Source organism: Elgaria multicarinata, chromosome 13 (assembly GCF_023053635.1).
Source record: "Elgaria multicarinata webbii isolate HBS135686 ecotype San Diego chromosome 13, rElgMul1.1.pri, whole genome shotgun sequence".
NCBI lineage: Eukaryota > Metazoa > Chordata > Lepidosauria > Squamata > Anguidae > Elgaria > Elgaria multicarinata.
The window spans coordinates 1,268,575-1,286,956 of record NC_086183.1 but is presented as its reverse complement, the minus strand read 5'-3'; the positions used below and the strand labels follow the sequence as shown (position 1 = coordinate 1,286,956).

Here is an 18,382-nt window from a genome sequence, read left to right as displayed (position 1 = left end):
CAAGAATTTCAAAGCAGCTGTGAGAGTTGTTTATCCAAAACCCCGAGCCTCCCCCTGTTGCCTTGATGACAGGACCTTCGCCCCATCATAATAGCTACACAGATTGGCATAAGAGGTAAATTCTGGTTATCTCCTGACCTTTTCCTTTGATTTAGGATGGTTTCTTCGGTTGGGGGAAGCCCCCCCCCCCCATCCGTTTCAAGCCGCTTTGTATTTCCGCATTCAATCCGCCATAGCACCTCACCGGAAGTCTCTCAAACTTGCTGTATCTCTGGCAATTATTACTAGATCACTTTGACATTTTGCACAACTGTAGTCCTCATTGGGTAGATCATGGATGCCTAATATCACATTATTAGCTAAACAGGTGTCATTTTAATAAGCAATAGGATTTTGAGGCTTATAATGGTAGAACCTCTCTTTTGTGATACACCTTAAGTAAAAGTTCACTCCTGAAAAGTACTCAGCTTTTGGTTGAAGTGATGTGTCTATTACAGTCCGTTGTAAATGGGATGTTCAGGTTCTGGGTATTTTCTTTCTTTCTTTCAAGGTTCATTCATCTGTGCTGGAATATTTCTCTGGTCCTGATATAGTCAGGTTCTCAAAGTTCAGTTCTGTGTGCACTGCAGATGGGAGGGCTTCTATCTGTGTACACAACAGGAAGGTACTTCTGCTCTGATGATATCTTCCTGCTTTTCCTTGCAGAGTCAAGCAGTAGTTCCTTGCTGCAGGAGCAATGGAGATGCAATCTTACTACACCAAACTCTTGGGAGAGCTCAACGAGCAACGGAAAAGGGACTTCTTTTGCGACTGTAGTATCATTGTGGAAGGGAGGATTTTCAAAGCCCACAAGAACATTCTTTTTGCCAACAGTGGCTACTTCCGAGCTTTATTGATCCACTACATCCAAGACAGCGGCCGGCACAGCACTGCATCCTTGGACATTGTTACTTCAGAGGCCTTCTCAATTATCCTGGACTTCCTTTATTCAGGTAAGCTGGATCTTTGTGGGGAAAACGTGATTGAGGTCATGTCTGCAGCTAGTTATCTGCAGATGACCGATGTTGTCAACTTCTGCAAGACGTACATTCGGTCGTCGCTGGATATCTGCAGGAAAATAGAGCGAGAAGCGGCCTTTTATCAGGCTGACAGTGGGAGCTCCAATTCTGCTAGAGAGGGCACATCATATGGCGCAAAGAGTCAGTGCTCAGCATCAGTTTCGTCTCTCCAAGAGAAAGAAAGGATTCCGGATTGTCAGCGCGACCCTCCCTGTGGGGAATGTAGCAGCTGCCACTCCGGTGAGCTTGTGTTGAGGGACCCTGTAGGCAGTGACTGTCCAGACAACACAAATTCTTCACTGCCCAAAGTGATAGAACCCAAAGTAGAATTTGATGCAGATGAAGTGGAAGTAGAAGTTGGTGAGCGGCTGCAGCAATACCCAACTCCTTTGACGATTGAACAGATAGAGGAGGGACTTCACAGTGGCCAGGCTATGGATCTTGCATGCAACAACTACCACATGAAGCAGTTCCTAGAAGCCTTGCTCCGCAACAGCGCAACCCAGAGGAAGGATGATGTGGTCCATCACTTTGTCCGTGGCTTTGAGGGTAGGCCAGAAGATGCAGGAGTGCCCATGAGTTCCATGATGGATATTCACAGTGACTGGTATGGAGAGGATACAGGTGAGAGGAGAGCTCTTGAAACTTGATATTATTTCTCTACCACAACAGATAGTTTTCTGTACAATATGCACACTTGTTCTCATTCTTGTTTAGTATACAAGATATTGTCATTATAAAAGCCAAAATATCTGGATTTCAAAAGAAAGTGGCCTTAATTTGGGGATATTCAGCCTTGGGAAAGGTGTCTGAAAGCATTATCCACCCCCCTCTCCAAATTGTTGAGGATACTTATAATAAAGGTGGAAAGAAGGATGACTCCGTAAGATAAAACTGACTTAAAATATTTTATGTCATGATTAGTCTTGGATTTAAATGGGCATTCAAATTCATCAGTGATGTCATTTCAGACAGGCGGTGGGACATTTATCTTTAAAAATGCTAATGCAGGCCACTCAGTTGTTGTGTGAAAAGACTTTTTTATAATCATCAGGGAGATAATTTGGGTTTTCCTAGAAAGGACTATCAATGAACATTTATTTTCAATTTTATTGAAACCCTTAGGAAGTCTGCTCAGTGTGAGCTAAACCTGGGTTTGCTGTTTGTTTCTCTGTAGCAAGCAGGCCCTGATGAACAAGAGAGAGAGATATGCTGCAGAAATGGATCCACAGCCACTGAAATAGTTGGCACCCAATGTTAAATTGCCATCTCATGGAAGCAAACTCAGAACATGGCTTATTTCCTGTCTCAAAGTCTGAATCTGTTTTTTTTTTTAATTATTATTATTATAGTGCTTTTTAAACATTAGTTTTATTGGATTCAACATGAAATTGTGCTGAATTTTACCGAGTGAAATAAAATGCAGTACATGCTTTTGTAAAGGATTTGTGACCTGTTTTAGTGCTGATCTTGTCTTTTTTTCTTTTTGAGTTTTTAAAATTGACATACATAAATTTCTATATATTCATAGCAATAAATACATATGAACTGCATTTATATGAAAATAGAACTTTCTAGCAATTATACATAGGGCTCAACCACAGTGGACCATTTATCCAAATAAGTATCCGTTTGAAGACAGCATCTATATACCTATTTATGAGCTAGCCTAGGGAGTTCTGCAGCTCTTAAAATCTTGCTCATGGCTTTGTGACAGTTTGGTTAGTCTTAGTAAAAAATTCTTGCCCTACTTTTGTATTTTTCCCAAATGGACTGCAATTGTTTTAATTACCAGAAGGAGAGCAAATATGTTGGAAAAGGAAGAGGGTTAAAATGTTATGTGAATTAGGTAGGTTTGAACAAGTATTCATGTTGATACTGGTTTGGGATTTGATCTTTACCAACTGGGCTGGCTGCATGTGTGATAGAGAAGAAGCTTAACGCATGGCACTGTAATGGTGTTTGATAATAATATGTGTCAAAAGCTTTCAAATGTCCAAAGCCCTTCATGTGCATTACCTGTCTGTAATCCTTACAACAACCTTAAAAGGCAAGTCACTATTATTAACTTCCTGCCTCCCGCCCTGCCCCATACTGGAGAGAAGGTGGCTTGTCTAAGGTCGCCTAGAGAGCTTACAGCAGAGGCAAGTTTCAAACCAGGGATTTCTTGATCTAGAGCTTACTTTCTTAGCCACTATGCTATATCTTCTTCAGAGACTTGTGTCGTGTTCATGCTTGTTCCCTCTGGCATTCACACATGTTGGCAAGCTGACATGAGACACTCACATCAGTGAGACTTCTTTATTGAGGAAATCGCACGGTAGACAAGCTTAATGGTTACAGAGTGTCCAAAACATGCTTAAAGCTGAACGATGGTTAGAAAGCTTTAGGCTCTTTTTTCTAAAACAATCCTTAAGGCAAACACTCAGAGGGGGGTGGGTAAATAGGGTATGCCACTAACCACTTTGAGCTTCTCCAGACACCACGTATGCTGGCACCTCAAAGGAACATGGCCAATCTCCTAAAACAAAGTCCCAGGAAAGGCTGCTCTGAACCACCAGAGCTGGGCAGAGAGATCTGTCACACACTTGTCAATCTCAGCCTACCACTACTGAGCTGACCCTGTTAGCACAACTTCAGGAAAGATTAAGCCTCAGGCCCAGGAGTCCCATCCTTCTGCTAAGGACCGGGAACTCCTTGTCACCTGAGTCTGGGCACGAACACAGAATCCACAGCATATGCAAGTCCAAGTCTATGAAAAGCCTCACTACTTTTCTTAGATATCCAAAGTCCAAATAGCAAAGCGTCCATGTGCAGAGTGCTTTCAAAGTCCAAAGCGGAGATGGAATCCAAAGCAGGAGGGAGATTAGGCGAGAGAGGAAACCTAGCCGAGCTTTTTCAACTTTGCACCAGCATTTAAGGCCTAATCAAAGCCACTTGACAGACAGGTCCTCTGACCTGTAAACTATGCCCACGTGCCAAGAGGGCGGGATGTTACAACCCACTTCGAAGAGCGGCCCCCACCTTTTCCAAAACACTCTGAAGTTCCCAGAGAACCAGCAAGGCCGAGACAAAGGAGCGAACCAGCTACTCCCATGGGAGACTTCTTAGAGAGAGAAGCTTGCAGAGACATCTGGCATTCTCAAACCATTTCCTAATAAACCTACCCACTAGGTACAAGGCCGGCCTTGTACCTATACCTGACAACTTGTCTCAGACTGTACCTCTTGCATTTTTGTACTGTCTTGAACTCCTGCTTCTACAGATGAGCTCCTATTTCATTTCAGATACTCAAACCATAACCGAATCGGCTGGATTATAGGCAGATGCAGGTGCTTTCAGAAATGAGGCCTTCAGTAGTCGTAATGTTATGCATACTAAAAACATTAAAATTAGAAAACATTTTAATGCTGATGCGTGTGTGTATGCAAAACCTCACAGGAAGGCCTCTGAAAGGCAGTGGGTTGCTTGACTGTAGCCTTTGGGTAGAAATAATCAGCACTTGTAGAAGGCTTGAAACTGCCGCTTGCCTGGGCAAGCAAGAGAACCTCAGAAATTCTTGAAAATTGTAAGCAATTTGATGTGCTACAAGTGACTTGCATTAGTCTGTGTTGGCAGGTAGACAAGATAGTAAAAAGGCTGGAAACATTTGTAGACTTAGACCTGAGTGACACGTAGAGCAGAGGGAGGCGGGAAAGAATCTCCCTGCAAGCAGAAAGCGAGAACATCAGGTTCTTCATCGTGGTCTCTGTGCATCACACATATGGGCTCTGCGCCTGCGCGGAGTCTGCCTCGGAAAGAACTTCTATAGCTAAGAATCTTGGCGGGAACCCCTCCCCCACTGCTATGTGCGCATGTCTGAGGGGTTCCCGCCCAAACCCTCAGTTCTTATTCGACCGCCATAGCGGCTGCATCGTCGGGAACAACTTCGTGTTACCTTAGAGATAGAAAGAGAAGACAGCTAAGTTTTAAAACTTTATAATAACAATAGAAGGATTAGTAGAGAACATCTCTTCAGAATTGCGATCCTTAATCACCGCCTTCAGGCGCATGGCCCTCCGGGCCCCATTCAAGAAGTGCACACGCTGCGGGAGCAAACTCCCAACCGCAGATGGACACAGTTTGTGCCTCAATTGCCTAGGAGAAAGCCACAATGTGGAAACTTGTGGAGCTTGCCAAGCGTTTTCGAGACAAACGCGCAAGCATCGTGCCGACAAACTCCGAGCAGAGCTCTGGAATAAGGCATTAAGAGCAGTCGAGACCCCAAGTATGGCAACTCCGACTACAGCTCTAGCGCGAGAGGCATTTCAAAGCCCATCTCCCACCTCACCAACAAGGTCAGGGATAGTTCAACTAACTAACCCTCCGACCCCAGGGAGAGCGCAAACAGCAGCCTTGGCTAAGAGACCGTCAAAAAAGACAAAACAGCCAAAGGCAACTGAGACCAAAAAGAGGAAGAGAAAACGCTCCGGACAGCGAGAGCAGGGGGAAAAGAGAACAAAGACGCATACTGGAGCTCCGACATCAAAGACGCCACCATTAGCGTCAATAGCTCAACCCCAATTAGCCTCACCGGCATCGACGCCTAGGGTCGATGGCGTAGCCCGACCATCGGCGTCGACATCGACACCTAGAAGAGACACCATAAACGGACCCTCAACATCAGAGGGGGAAATTAGAGACTCCCCACCCATGCAAGGGCAGAGCGGGAGACAACCAAGTATGTCTATCAGGGGCTCACCGAGGACCCCCAGACTACAGTCTGCAGAACACATCCAGCCAGGACAACATAGCCCACCAGAATCCATACGCTCCTCGGCCAGTCAGTATCCTCAGGGACAGGATTATCACTATCCCTACCATCGAGACCGACCTCACGCTTCAGAATATGAATGGGACGATCAGCAACAACAATACCTCCCATTAAGACCTTCACAATATTACAAGGAATGGCAAGGAGACCAGTATCACCATAATTATCACAGGGAGCGCAGACCAACAGCGACATCTACTGGCGGCCAGATGCAAGATCATGCGATCGCACGACAGACATCGACATCAAGAATCAGAGCCTCCTCGACACTGAGGCAGGCACCAGATCGACCTCCACCCCCACCCAGAGTGACTCATTCGCAAGCTTGGCAGCCTGTACCTCCTGCAGCCATTCAAGAAGGTACAGAAGCCCAAAGACTACATCAACCAACATCAACAGGCTCAGATACAGATGGTTACCGTTCAGACACCACGTCTTGCGCATCGACAGCCTCACAGGGCACAACTCGAGGACCCAATAAACTAATCTTGCCATCAGAAGACCTGGGCCATTTCGCAGACCACATGCAGAGGATGGCTGAATCCCTAGGCATGGAAACACACCAGCAAGCCCAAAGACTGACGGACCCGGTGTTTGATGTCATCCACACCGAGTACACAGCTCCAGTGTCAATTCCTTTCGCACCAACGCTGCTTCAAACAATCCAACAAACATGGAAAAATCCAGCATCGATGGCACCAATTTCAAAACGCCTAAATAACATGTACAGAGTCCTAGAAAAGGATGTGGAATTTCTATTCACCCATCCACCCCAAAATTCTATTATTGTTGAAGCGACCCAGAGTCGCACACGAAGAATACACGCAGCACCTGTAGACAGGGAAGGGCGCAAGTTAGATCAAATGGGACGCAGAGCGCTTAGTTTAAAAATTTCAAACTACCAAGCGACAATGAGTCGCTACCAGCTTTTCCTCTGGGAAAAGATGGGCAAACTATGTGACCATTTACCAAACGAATACAAGGAGCTGGCACATGTATTTCAGACTGAGGCCACCAAATTAGCTAGACAGCAGATACAGACAGCTCGACACCAAACAGACTGCGGTACCAAGGCAATGGTTGGAGCAATCGCCTTGAGGAGGCATGCTTGGTTACGATCAGCGGGTCTATCACAGGAGTCGAGGTCCCGTATTGAGGACCTTCCATTTGATGGCATAGGTCTGTTCAACGCCAGCACGGATGAAGCCATGGACACAGTCCAAACAGCCAAAACCACGGCAAGAAAGATGGGCATTGGGCTCCCACAACAACCAAGACCAAGACATTGGTACCGACAACAGTCTTTCCAGCAAAACAGATACCAGCCAAACAGACAAAACTTCAGATCACAGCAACAGCAACAGCAGCAGCAACAGCCCACACAGCCAAATAGACGCCACTTCACAGGACAGACAAGACCGCGCTATCAACGTAAAAGATTTGATGGCGACAAGCGGCGCCTTTGACTCGCGGCCAACCAACAGCGCAGATCAACAGGACTAGGAATAAAAAGAATATGATAATCGGAGTCTACTACTGACCACCCAATCAAGGAGAAGACGAGGACGAAACTTTTGAGAAACAAATTACCAGTGTTTCAAGGAAGTGTGATGTAGTAGTGATGGGGGACTTCAATTACCCTGATATCTGTTGGGAGACCATTACTGCCAAAAGCGGCCCTTCCAAGAAATTCCTGACATGTATGGGTGATAACTTTCTCCTACAGAAAGTGGTGGAAGGAACTAGAGGGTCGGCAATCCTTGACTTGTTATTGACCAATAGGGATGACTTAGTGGATAAAGTGGCAGTTACGGGAACTCTGGGGGAAAGTGACCACGTCATACTTGAATTCTTGATTATGAAGGAGACAAAAGTCGAGCGTAGCCATACACGTACTCTGGATTTTAGGAAAGCTGATTTTAATAAACTCAGAACTATAATAAGTAAGGCCCCGTGGCAAGGGAGCCTAAAGAGAAAAGGAGTGCAGGATGGGTGGGAGTATCTAAAAAATGAAATTTTAAAGGCACAGTTACAAACAATTCCAACAAGGAGAAAAGATAGAAGACAACAGAGGAAACCAATGTGGCTCCACAAAAAGCTTATTGATGAACTGAAAACAAAAAGGGATACATATAGGAAGTGGAAGGAAGGCCAGGCTACAAAAGAAGAGTACAGACAAGTGGCGCAGAAGTGCCGAAATGGCGTCAGGAAGGCTAAAGCTGTGAATGAGCTGAGATTAGCGAGGGATGCTAAAAGCAATAAAAAGGCTTTCTTCAGATACGTGAGTAGTAAAAGACAGAGGAAAGAAATGGTGGTTCAACTGCTTAATGAGGATGGCAAATTGATAACAGATGACAAAGAAAAGGCTGAAGTGCTCAATTCCTACTTTGCCTCGGTCTTCTCCCAAAAGCGGGTCTATGACCCCCTGGAAAAAGTGAAGCAGAAGTTGAGGGGGCAGGATTGCAGTTTGAGATTGAAAAACAAATGGTCAAAGAACACCTAATTTCCTTGAATGAGTTCAAATCTCCAGGGCCCGATGAACTGCATCCAAGAGTAATGAAGGAGCTAGCGGAAGAACTCTCAGAACCTTTGTCTATTATCTTTGCAAAATCATGGAAGACGGGTGAGGTGCTGGATGACTGGAGGAGGGCTAACATTGTCCCTATCTTCAAAAAGGGCAAAAAGGAGGAACCTGGGAACTACAGACCAGTCAGTCTGACATCCATCCCTGGGAAAATTCTGGAGCAGATTATAAAGAAGTCAATCTGTAAACACCTTGAAATCAATGCAGTGATTAAGAATCATAGAATCATAGAATAGCAGAGTTGGAAGGGGCCTACAAGGCCATCGAGTCCAACCCCCTGCTCAATGCAGGAATCCACCCTAAAGCATCCCTGACAGATGGTTTACTAGAAGCCAACAGATTACTAGAAGCCAACATGGATTTGTCAGGAACAAATCCTGTCAGACTAATTTGATCTCATTTTTTGATAGGATAACCTCCCTTGTGGACTGTGGGAATGCTGTGGACGTCATATATCTTGACTTCAGCAAAGCTTTTGACAAAGTACCACATGACATTCTGATTAACAAACTAGGTAAAAGTGGGCTAGATGGAACAACTATTAGGTGGATCCACAGTTGGCTACAGAATCGGACTCAAAGAGTACTTATCAATGGAACCTTCTCAAACTGGGGAGAGGCAACGAGTGGGGTGCCGCAGGGCTCAGTCCTGGGCCCAGTGCTCTTCAACATTTTTATTAATGATTTGGACGAGGAGGTGCAGGGAACGCTGATCAAATTTGCAGATGACACAAAATTGGGTGGGATAGCTAATACCCTGGAAGACAGAAACAAACTTCAAAGTGATCTTGATAGGCTGGAGTGCTGGGCTGAAAACAACAGAATGAAATTTAATAGGGATAAATGCCAAGTTCTACATTTAGAAACCAAATGCACAGTTACAAGATGGGGGACACTTGGCTCAGCAATACTACAAACGAGAAAGATCTTGGAATTGTTGTAGATCACAAGCTGAATATGAGCCAACAGTGCGATATGGCTGCAAGAAAGGCAAATGCTATTTTGGGCTGCATTAATAGAAGTATAGCTTCCAAATCACGTGAGGTACTGGTTCCTCTCTATTCGGCCCTGGTTAGGCCTCATCTAGAGTATTGCGTCCAGTTCTGGGCTCCACAATTCAAGAAGGATGCAGACAAGCTGGAGCGTGTTCAGAAGAGGGCAACCAGGATGATCAGAGGTCTAGAAACAAAGCCCTATGAAGAGAGACTGAAAGAACTGGGCATGTTTAGCCTGGAGAAGAGAAGATTGAGGGGAGACATGATAGCAGTCTTCAAATACTTAAAAGGTTGTCACACAGAGGAGGGCCAGGATCTCTTCTCGATCCTCCCAGAGTGCAGGACACGGAATAACGGGCTCAAGTTACAGGAAGCCAGATTCCGGCTGGACATCAGGAAAAACGTCCTGACTGTTGGAGCAGTGCGACAATGGAATCAGCTACCTAGGGAGGTTGTGGGCTCTCCCACACTAGAGGCCTTCAAGAGGCAGCTGGACAAGCATCTGTCAGGGATGCTTTAGGGTGGATTCCTGCATTGAGCAGGGGGTTGGACTAGATGGCCTTGTAGGCCCCTTCCAACTCTGCTATTCTATGATTCTATGATTCTATGACTTTACCACCACACCTTTTGGAGGCAGACTCACTGCAAACAAACATGCATGGAAGGAAATAACCACGGACAGCTGGGTATTAGCCATTGTAGAAAAGGGCTATCGCCTGCAGTTCACCTCCATGCCTCCAACAGGTGCAGTGAGGATAACGCCCCCCTCCCTCACCCTAAAAGCAGAAGTCAAGTCCTTGCTTCAAAAAGGGGCAATAAGACCAGTTCCAAAAGCACAAAGAAACCAAGGGTTTTACTCGCGCTATTTTACCATCCCCAAAAATGACAGAACGCTTCGTCCTATTTTGGACCTCCGAGACATAAATTTATTCTTGACAAGAAAGAAATTCAGAATGATATCGTTAAATTCAATCCTCCCTCTCCTAACCAAGAATGCATGGTTTGCCTCAGTGGACTTAACAGATGCATATTTTCACATCGACATACACCAGCACAGCCAGCAATTCCTTCGTTTCGCAATTGGAACAAAGGCATTTCAATTCACAGTCCTCCCTTTTGGACTTTCATCCGCTCCACGCGTTTTTACAAAATGAATGGCGGTAGTGTGCGCGCATCTAAGAAAGCAAGGCATCCACGTACACCCATATCTGGATGACTGGCTGCTGTTTGGGCACTCAAGAGAAAGTCTATTCCACGACATAGACCAAGTGACACATCTGCTCCACAAGTTAGGTCTCCAAATAAACAAGGAAAAATCCAATCTAAATCCAACGAGATCGATCCTCTTCATAGGAGCACTACTCCACTCCCCATCTGGACGAGTCTTCCTGCCAAGAGAAAAAGCAGAGAACATTATCACTCTAACGCAAGAAGTTCTACAGCAGACAGAAACTTACGCCTACGACCTTCAAAGACTGTTAGGTTTCATGTCATCAACAGTCTTAATTATTCCATTCGCACGTCTAAAAATGAGACGCCTTCAACTCTGGTTCACAAGAATCCTAAAACTGTGGCACGACACAAGGACACTCAAACTAAAGCTGCCACACGGAGTCAAGAGATCTCTCAAGTGGTGGACCCGTCAACAAAACCTATCGAAGGGAATTCCTTTCGGGATCTCCACACCAACAAAGATCATAATGACAGACGCGTCCAAATCAGGATGGGGAGGACACTGTGGACCCTTAAAAGTTCAAGGAATATGGACAGCCAGGGAGAGAAAAGCCCATATCAATCTTCTAGAACTCAAGGCAGTTCAAAAGACATTGAGAGCACTCGACTCAAACCTTCGAGGTCACCACATACAGGTCGCATCCGACAATACAACCGTAATGTACTATATCAACAAACAAGGCGGAACCAGATCACTCCCACTGACGAAACTAACCCTATTAATATGGGAATGGTGTATACGCCGCAAGATATCGCTAACAGCGGTACACATCCCAGGTCACGACAATGATATAGCGGACCGGCTGAGCAGACAGACAAGCACGGCACACGAATGGGAAATACACCCCACAATCCTAGCAGACATCATAGCTATCTGGGGTCAACCGGACATCGACCTGTTTGCCACACAGAGCAACAAGGTCTGCAACAAATTCTGCAGCAGAGGGGGGAAAGGGTGGAGGTCAATGGGAGACGCTTTCATGAAAAATTGGACCTACCACCTATATTTCATTTCCCCCCCAGTCCCATTAATCACCAGAGTCCTAGCCAAGATAGCAGAGGACAACACAAATTGCATCCTATTAGCACCGTGGTGGCCCAGACAAAACTGGTTCACAACGCTTCTACACAGGTCTCAGCACAATTTCTATCACCTCCCGGTGAGATCAGACCTACTCAGCCAGAACCAGGGCAAGATCCAGCACCCAGACATCGAATCGCTACACCTCACAGTTTGGAGGATATTTCCCCAGTAGATGCCGATACTACAAGAAAGATTCAAGACATCTTAAACGCATCCAGAAAACAATCAACTCGATTATCATACAATAGAAAGTGGCATTCCTTTACTCAATTTGCAGAAAAAAGAGGATTCAACCCATCAAGCTGCTCAATTCAGCATCTCCTATCCTTTTTAATACATTTAAAGGAAGGAGGGTTGCAGTTTGCTTCAGTTAAGGTCTACTTAGCAGCCATTTCGGCATTCCATGATCAAATTGAAGGATACACCGTTTTCTCACACCCCAGGGTAAAGCAATTCCTAAAAGGCCTGCAAAATCTTATCCCACCCATCCGAGCTCCATGCCCGTCGTGGAGCCTCTCGGTGGTACCTCACCAATTAACACAAAAACCATTCGAACCACTTGCTACAACTAACCTACAGCTACTAACATGGAAGGTAGTTTTCTTAGTAGCTATCACATCAGCCAGAAGAGCCAGTGAATTATGCGCACTCCGCATAGACGAACCATTTCTCATCTTCCACAGAGACAAAGTCGTACTTAAACCAGACACTCACTTCCTTCCAAAGGTAGTATCGACTTTTCACCTAAACCAAGACATAGTGTTACCTACCTTTTTTCCATCCCCAGAGTCACAACTAGAAAAGACACTACATGTGCTTGACGTAAGGCGCTCCCTAGCCTTCTACAAGGAGAGGACAGAACAATTCCGCAAGTCAAACCGCCTTTTTGTATGCTATGGCCAAAGCAAAAAGGGCATGCCAGTATCAGCACAGAGACTATCGTCATGGCTAGTACAGACAATTCAACTAGCGTACAGATTGGCAAAATTGGAACCTCCAACAGCAGTAAAAGGCCATTCAACAAGAGCAATGGCGACATCATCTGCTTTTCTAAGAGGGATTTCAATTCCAGAAATTTGTAGAACAGCGACATGGGCAAGACCAACCACCTTTGTGAAACATTACAAGTTGGACATCAGAGCACGTGCGGACTGCACTTTCGGCAGGGCAGTGCTATCATCCATCTGCAACTAAAAGAACCACCTACCCACCTCCGGTAAGTTTAGCTCGCTAATTGCCCATATGTGTGATGCACAGAGACCACGATGAAGAAGAACAGGTTGCTTACCTGTAACTGTGGTTCTTCGAGTGGTCATCTGTGCAGTCACACAACCCACCCACCTACCCCTCTAGGTGGAAGTACGAAGGATCTCATACAGACAAGTTGAAAACAGTATCCCTCGGTACTGAGGCCGCAAGGGGGTCTCATTCGAACTGAGGGTTTGGGCGGGAACCCCTCAGACATGCGCACATAGCAGCGGGGGAGGGGTTCCCGCCAAGATTCTTAGCTATAGAAGTTCTTTCCGAGGCAGACTCCGCGCAGGCGCAGAGCCCATATGCGTGACTGCACAGATGACCACTCGAAGAACCACAGTTACAGGTAAGCAACCTGTTCTTCTAGTCCTGCCTGTTGTTTTCTATTTACAGAGAGTAACGTTCATAAATATGATTCTCTCCCCCCACACCAGGCTGTAGACTGAACTGGTGTGGGCCGTAGCTCAGCCACGGAGCCCATGCTGTGTATGCAGAGGGTCTCAGGTTCAAAGCTCGGAAATAATCCTGCCTGAAACCATGGAGAGCTGCTGCTGCCAGTCAGTGTCAAAAATGCTGGGCAAGACAGACCAAGGGGCTGACTCAGCAGAAGGCAGCTTCTCTGTTGTCCACTTCTCAGAGTCCACTCTGCCATTTCATTCTGCAGCAGGTATTGTCTAGGTGTCAGTTCTGCAGATAAAGTTTGGCTTACACATGGAGCAGAATGAGTTAGAAGAATGGTGCAGTAGTAAACCAGGCTGAAACAATTTAGCCTGCAGGTGTGGGGGGCAGGGTGGGGGGTGTCAGGGGGAAATCACATTTTGGAATGCAACTCCCTGCAAACAGAAAACTACCGCAACAAGTAGCAGGCAGGGCTAGGATCTTTCTTCCCAATATTTCATTTTCTACATGCGGGAGACTTTCATGTGCGTGTAGCATTCAGAAATGGTATTCTCACTCATTCAGCCTGAAGCAGAGCAGTGCCTCCTACCACCTCATGCTGCTGCTGCTGCTGCTACTGCATGCGTCAGCCAGGGCTTGGCTCAGAACTAGCCTTTTTCCTTCCCAGAGATGGCCTCTGTGAACTTTTCCAGGCCATATTTTTAGTGCTCTGTTACCTTATGGGATTCAGATGTCTTTCCTCAAGGAAAGCAATTCTGTTGCAAGGAAATTGCATTTTCTCAGCCTTCAGGTTGTGCTAGATCATTTGCCGAGAGGATTCCCCAGCTGCCCTCCCACCCCTGCAACAAACGCAACCATTAGTGATGTGCAGAATGAGTCTGACTTGGCTAGAGTCCAGTGGCACCACTATCTTCTCTTCCTCCCACCAATACCCAAACTGAACGCAGGTTTATAATTACCATTATTTTAACGTCCTGAGCCCACTTCAAAAGCAGCAGGTTGCATGCTCTGAGATTATTTTGTTTTCAAAGGTGATGTGCTCGTCGTGCCGATCAAGCTGCACAAATGTCCATTCTGCCCATACACAGCCAAGCAGAAAGGAATCCTGAAGCGGCACATCCGCTCACACACGGGCGAGAGACCGTATCCCTGCGAGATATGCGGCAAGCGCTTTACACGGCAGGAGCACCTTCGCAGTCATGCCTTGAGTGTAAGTCAGAGATCTGCGAGAGGCAGGATAAAATGGAGGCTGGGCCCTCGGGTGGACTGTGAAGAGGTGGCCTTGAGCGAGCATTGGTTTTTTTAAAAAATGCTTGTAAATGGTCATTTGCTTGTGGTGAATAATAATTCCAAGGCAGGGAACTTTATGTGAACTGGATGAAAAGTGCAGGAGGGAGGGCAAATCTCTCCCCCCCCCCCCCCAGTGGAGGCTGGTGATTCTGATGTCAGTTGATGTGGTGAATCTGTTCCAGGCTTGAATCAGAACCAGTCAGAACTCAGGGAGCTCTCCAAGGCGCTCTGCACTGAAATTCTGAGCGGATTCAATGCTCCACTGTGTCAGGATGAGGCCCGGTCTCCCTGGTGTGGTTTCCAAATCGGACTCAGAGGCTGAAGGAAGGGAAGACCGGCCAAGACAGGAAGCGCCCCAAGACTCTCTTGGAGTCAAAGAGGAACCTTTCCAGGAGCTTATCAGACAGGAGGCCTGGGCTCAGAGAGCGTTATCTCCCTTCTCCCCCACCCTGGGAACTCTGTCTTTGAAGGGAGAGGAAGGGAGCATCAGAATTGACAGATCCCAGAGTCTGCCACAGAGTAAAGCAGGAGTTGAGAGAAGGTGGGAGGCAGTCCACATATTAGCCACACAGCAGAGGTTGCAGCTTGAAGACCCTCCCTGAAGGAGGCATCCAGTAAAAGCCTTTCAAGCATGGCAGGAAACTGTCCATGAAGTTGGTAGGCAACTGCCTTGCTTCATTGGGCTAATTAAGCTTAGAGGATAGCTCCTAGCATTCACACATCCTTCAGGAGGGAAGAGGTGTCTATTTACTGAATAAAGGTTTTGTGCATTGTACAGCAGACCTCTTTATTTTCTCACATCTTGTTGGGAGGGCTTGGAATCACAGCACACTGACATGAGAGTTACCAGCCTTCACTGTCCTCCCCCAGTCTGTTGATATGACCTCCATTGGCATGCATGGGTATGTAGGCCACATGCCTGTTCCAGTCTGGGGACCACAACTCCAAGGGATTGGCCAAGCCCTGACCCTCCTGTTCTGTTTCATATTCCAGGTCCATCGGTCAAACAAGCCAATTATCTGCAAGGGTTGCAGAAGAACGTTTACAAGCAGCCTGTCCCAAGGCTTACGCCGTTTTGGACTGTGCGACAGCTGTACGTGTGTCACGACTACGCATGAGGATTCAATGCCCATTAACCTCAGCCTGATGGAACCTTCATCAGAAGGCCAGGAGAAGAGCGATCCAGACAATGATTGGCCCATCTATGTAGAATCCGGCGATGAAAACGATCCGCCGGAAGATGATGACGCTGACCCTGATCCTGATGATAAGCAAGACTTCCATCGAGGAGAAGCACTTATGTAGCGGCAGAAGTTGGGTGGGGAGAGGTAAATCCCTTTCCCCCCATTGTCATTTTACAGCTGGACACTGTGTATTTATCCAGAGTTGTGAAGTGTTTTTTAAATATGAATATATTCCATTTTCTCAAAAAAGATAGGAACAGTTGGACTATTAAAATCCTGAAATGTCTTTTTAACTTGTTTGTGCTGTGCGCTACACATTAACAGGAATTTTGTGTCCAGGGTGAGCAGAGGCTGCACCTTCTGCATCCTCCTGCTATCCTTTGGCCATGAGGCCGGGCGTACCATTTTCAGCCTGTCCTCTTCCACATTCACTTGACATGGATGTCTCTTCCCCCATTGCAGCCTCCCCATTGCCTTTCTCGTTGGTTTCCCTGGCAACACCACCACCTCCTTTGGAAGAGGTGTGGATCTGAACTTCTGTATAGAGCTGCGGCCCTCTTCTTTCTACTAGGATATCCTGACCTTTCATTCCAAACTTGGGAATGTAGACTAAGGCTTGAGCAACACGAGCAAGGTGAAGGCTCCACTACCAACAGAAATATAGCCAGTAAGGAATAGTGGCATATACAAAACCAATGAAGAAATGGCTTCAATTTTCTGATATTTTTCTGTGCACTTTATTTAACAAGAGTAAAAATTTGACACTTCTGATCACCCTCAAGAATCTTGTGAATAATGGATCCAGTCAAGATGCAGATAAATTGTTTCCTCAGATAACACTAAAATGTCAACTCAGGGTGCAGCTGCTGTGAAAAAGGCAGATTCCAACTTGGGCATAATTAGGAATCAAAAACTACCAATATACTGTCTTTATATTATCTATGGTGCAATCACACTTGGAATACTGTAGACAGTTTCAGTCACAGCACCTAAAAAAGAGCATTGTAGAGTTGGGACTGGAACAACTCCCCTCTGGGGAAGGTTACAATAGCTGGGATTATTTATCTTCAAAAAAAGGCAAGTAAGAGGAGACATGATAGAGGCGCACAAAATTATGCATGGTGTGGAGAGGGGGAGATTTTTTTCTCCTTATCTCATAATTCTAGAACCCAAGGGGGTCATCACATGAAGCTGATTGATGGGAGATTCAGGACAGATCAAAAGGAGGACTTCTTCACAGTGAAACTGTGGAAATCGATACCACAAGATGTAGTGATGACCACCAACTTGGATGGCTTTAAAGGGGGCTTAATACATTCATAAAAATGAAAGCTATGATCTTTGGTTACAGATCTAGCTGGAGCCAGTTCTGGCACATAGTCTCTAATGCCCAATTATGTAAACAATTCACGAAGATGTGCCATTTAGAGCTTTTCTACATGAGGCTGTTAACCCACTCTATCCACTTTCAGTTTTGTCACAGAATTAAGATCCAAGCATTAGATGAGGAGTGTTTCCTTTTCTGCTTTTCTGCTACATAAGCTATAGGTCGCACTGTGGTATAGCAGAATAGCCAAATGCACAAGTGAAAAAGTGGCATCTTTCACTTTTACAAATAAATTCCACATTTCCCTTGCTCTAAAAACCCGACGAGGGTGCTAGTTAAACACAGAAGCAAAATTAGAGGGTCACAACATTGTCTAAAGAACCTATAAACAACTGTGAGAAGCTAATGACCAGCGCGCGATAAATACCTCATGTAGAAAAATCTTTAAAGAGCAAAACCAAACAAAAACCAGCCTGCCTGTCTTGCATGGAGCTGCAAATTACACCTGCTCTTATTTCTAAGCACAAGGCGAACAGGCATGAATGACAACAGCAGGAAGCCCCTCAAAATGAAGAGAAATATGAGAGGGATAAATATAAAATTACAGAGAGGAGTTCATGAAAAGAGCAAAACAAAACAAAAAACACAAAGGTTTCTAGGCACGCCAAAGCCCTGATCAGTCTAGTGATGTGGTTGCTGTTATACACTGGAAACATTTTGCCAACCACATTCTATAGAAGGTGGTGAAGATGTGTGGATTCTATACTGCTTTACCATCCAGGTTTTCCCACCTCCTCCTTTTTGAAATGAAGTGGTCAGTTCTGATGTGCTTTCACAAAACAGTACTGTAGAAGGGATTATGATGGTATAAATGTAACATTTTTATGTCATCACAAGATTATGTAGGATGAAAACAGGGAAAGAGAAGAAGCAATAATCATTTTTTAAAAATTGTAACTATGTAGCAAAAAAGTGAAATTTTATAATCAGCTCTCCCTTGTTTTCCTTAAAAGAATCTAGCTTCTTAAATGCTACGTCCTGTGACCATTTTGTGGAGTGTATTTCTTAATGGGTGAGACTTGTATAGTTACTGAGAAAACATGTTGAGGTGTGTGTGTATTTTCCATTTGAAAAATCTCTCCAGTAATTGGATCATTCATAA

The 18,382-nt window shown here is 45.5% G+C and overlaps 1 protein-coding gene across 1 annotated transcript in view; it reads left to right on the top strand.

The window, feature by feature from the left end:
* ZBTB8B (zinc finger and BTB domain containing 8B) overlaps positions 1-16,198 on the top strand; it is a 29,033-nt gene extending 12,835 nt beyond the window's left edge. The window contains exons 2-4 of the mRNA XM_063139733.1: positions 706-1,682; positions 14,451-14,629; positions 15,703-16,198. Of these exons, the coding sequence (XP_062995803.1) occupies positions 737-1,682; positions 14,451-14,629; positions 15,703-16,014 (1,437 nt within the window). The 5' untranslated portion in view covers positions 706-736 and the 3' untranslated portion in view covers positions 16,015-16,198. The remainder of the gene's footprint in view (positions 1-705; positions 1,683-14,450; positions 14,630-15,702) is intronic.
* Positions 16,199-18,382: the final 2,184 nt, after the last annotated feature.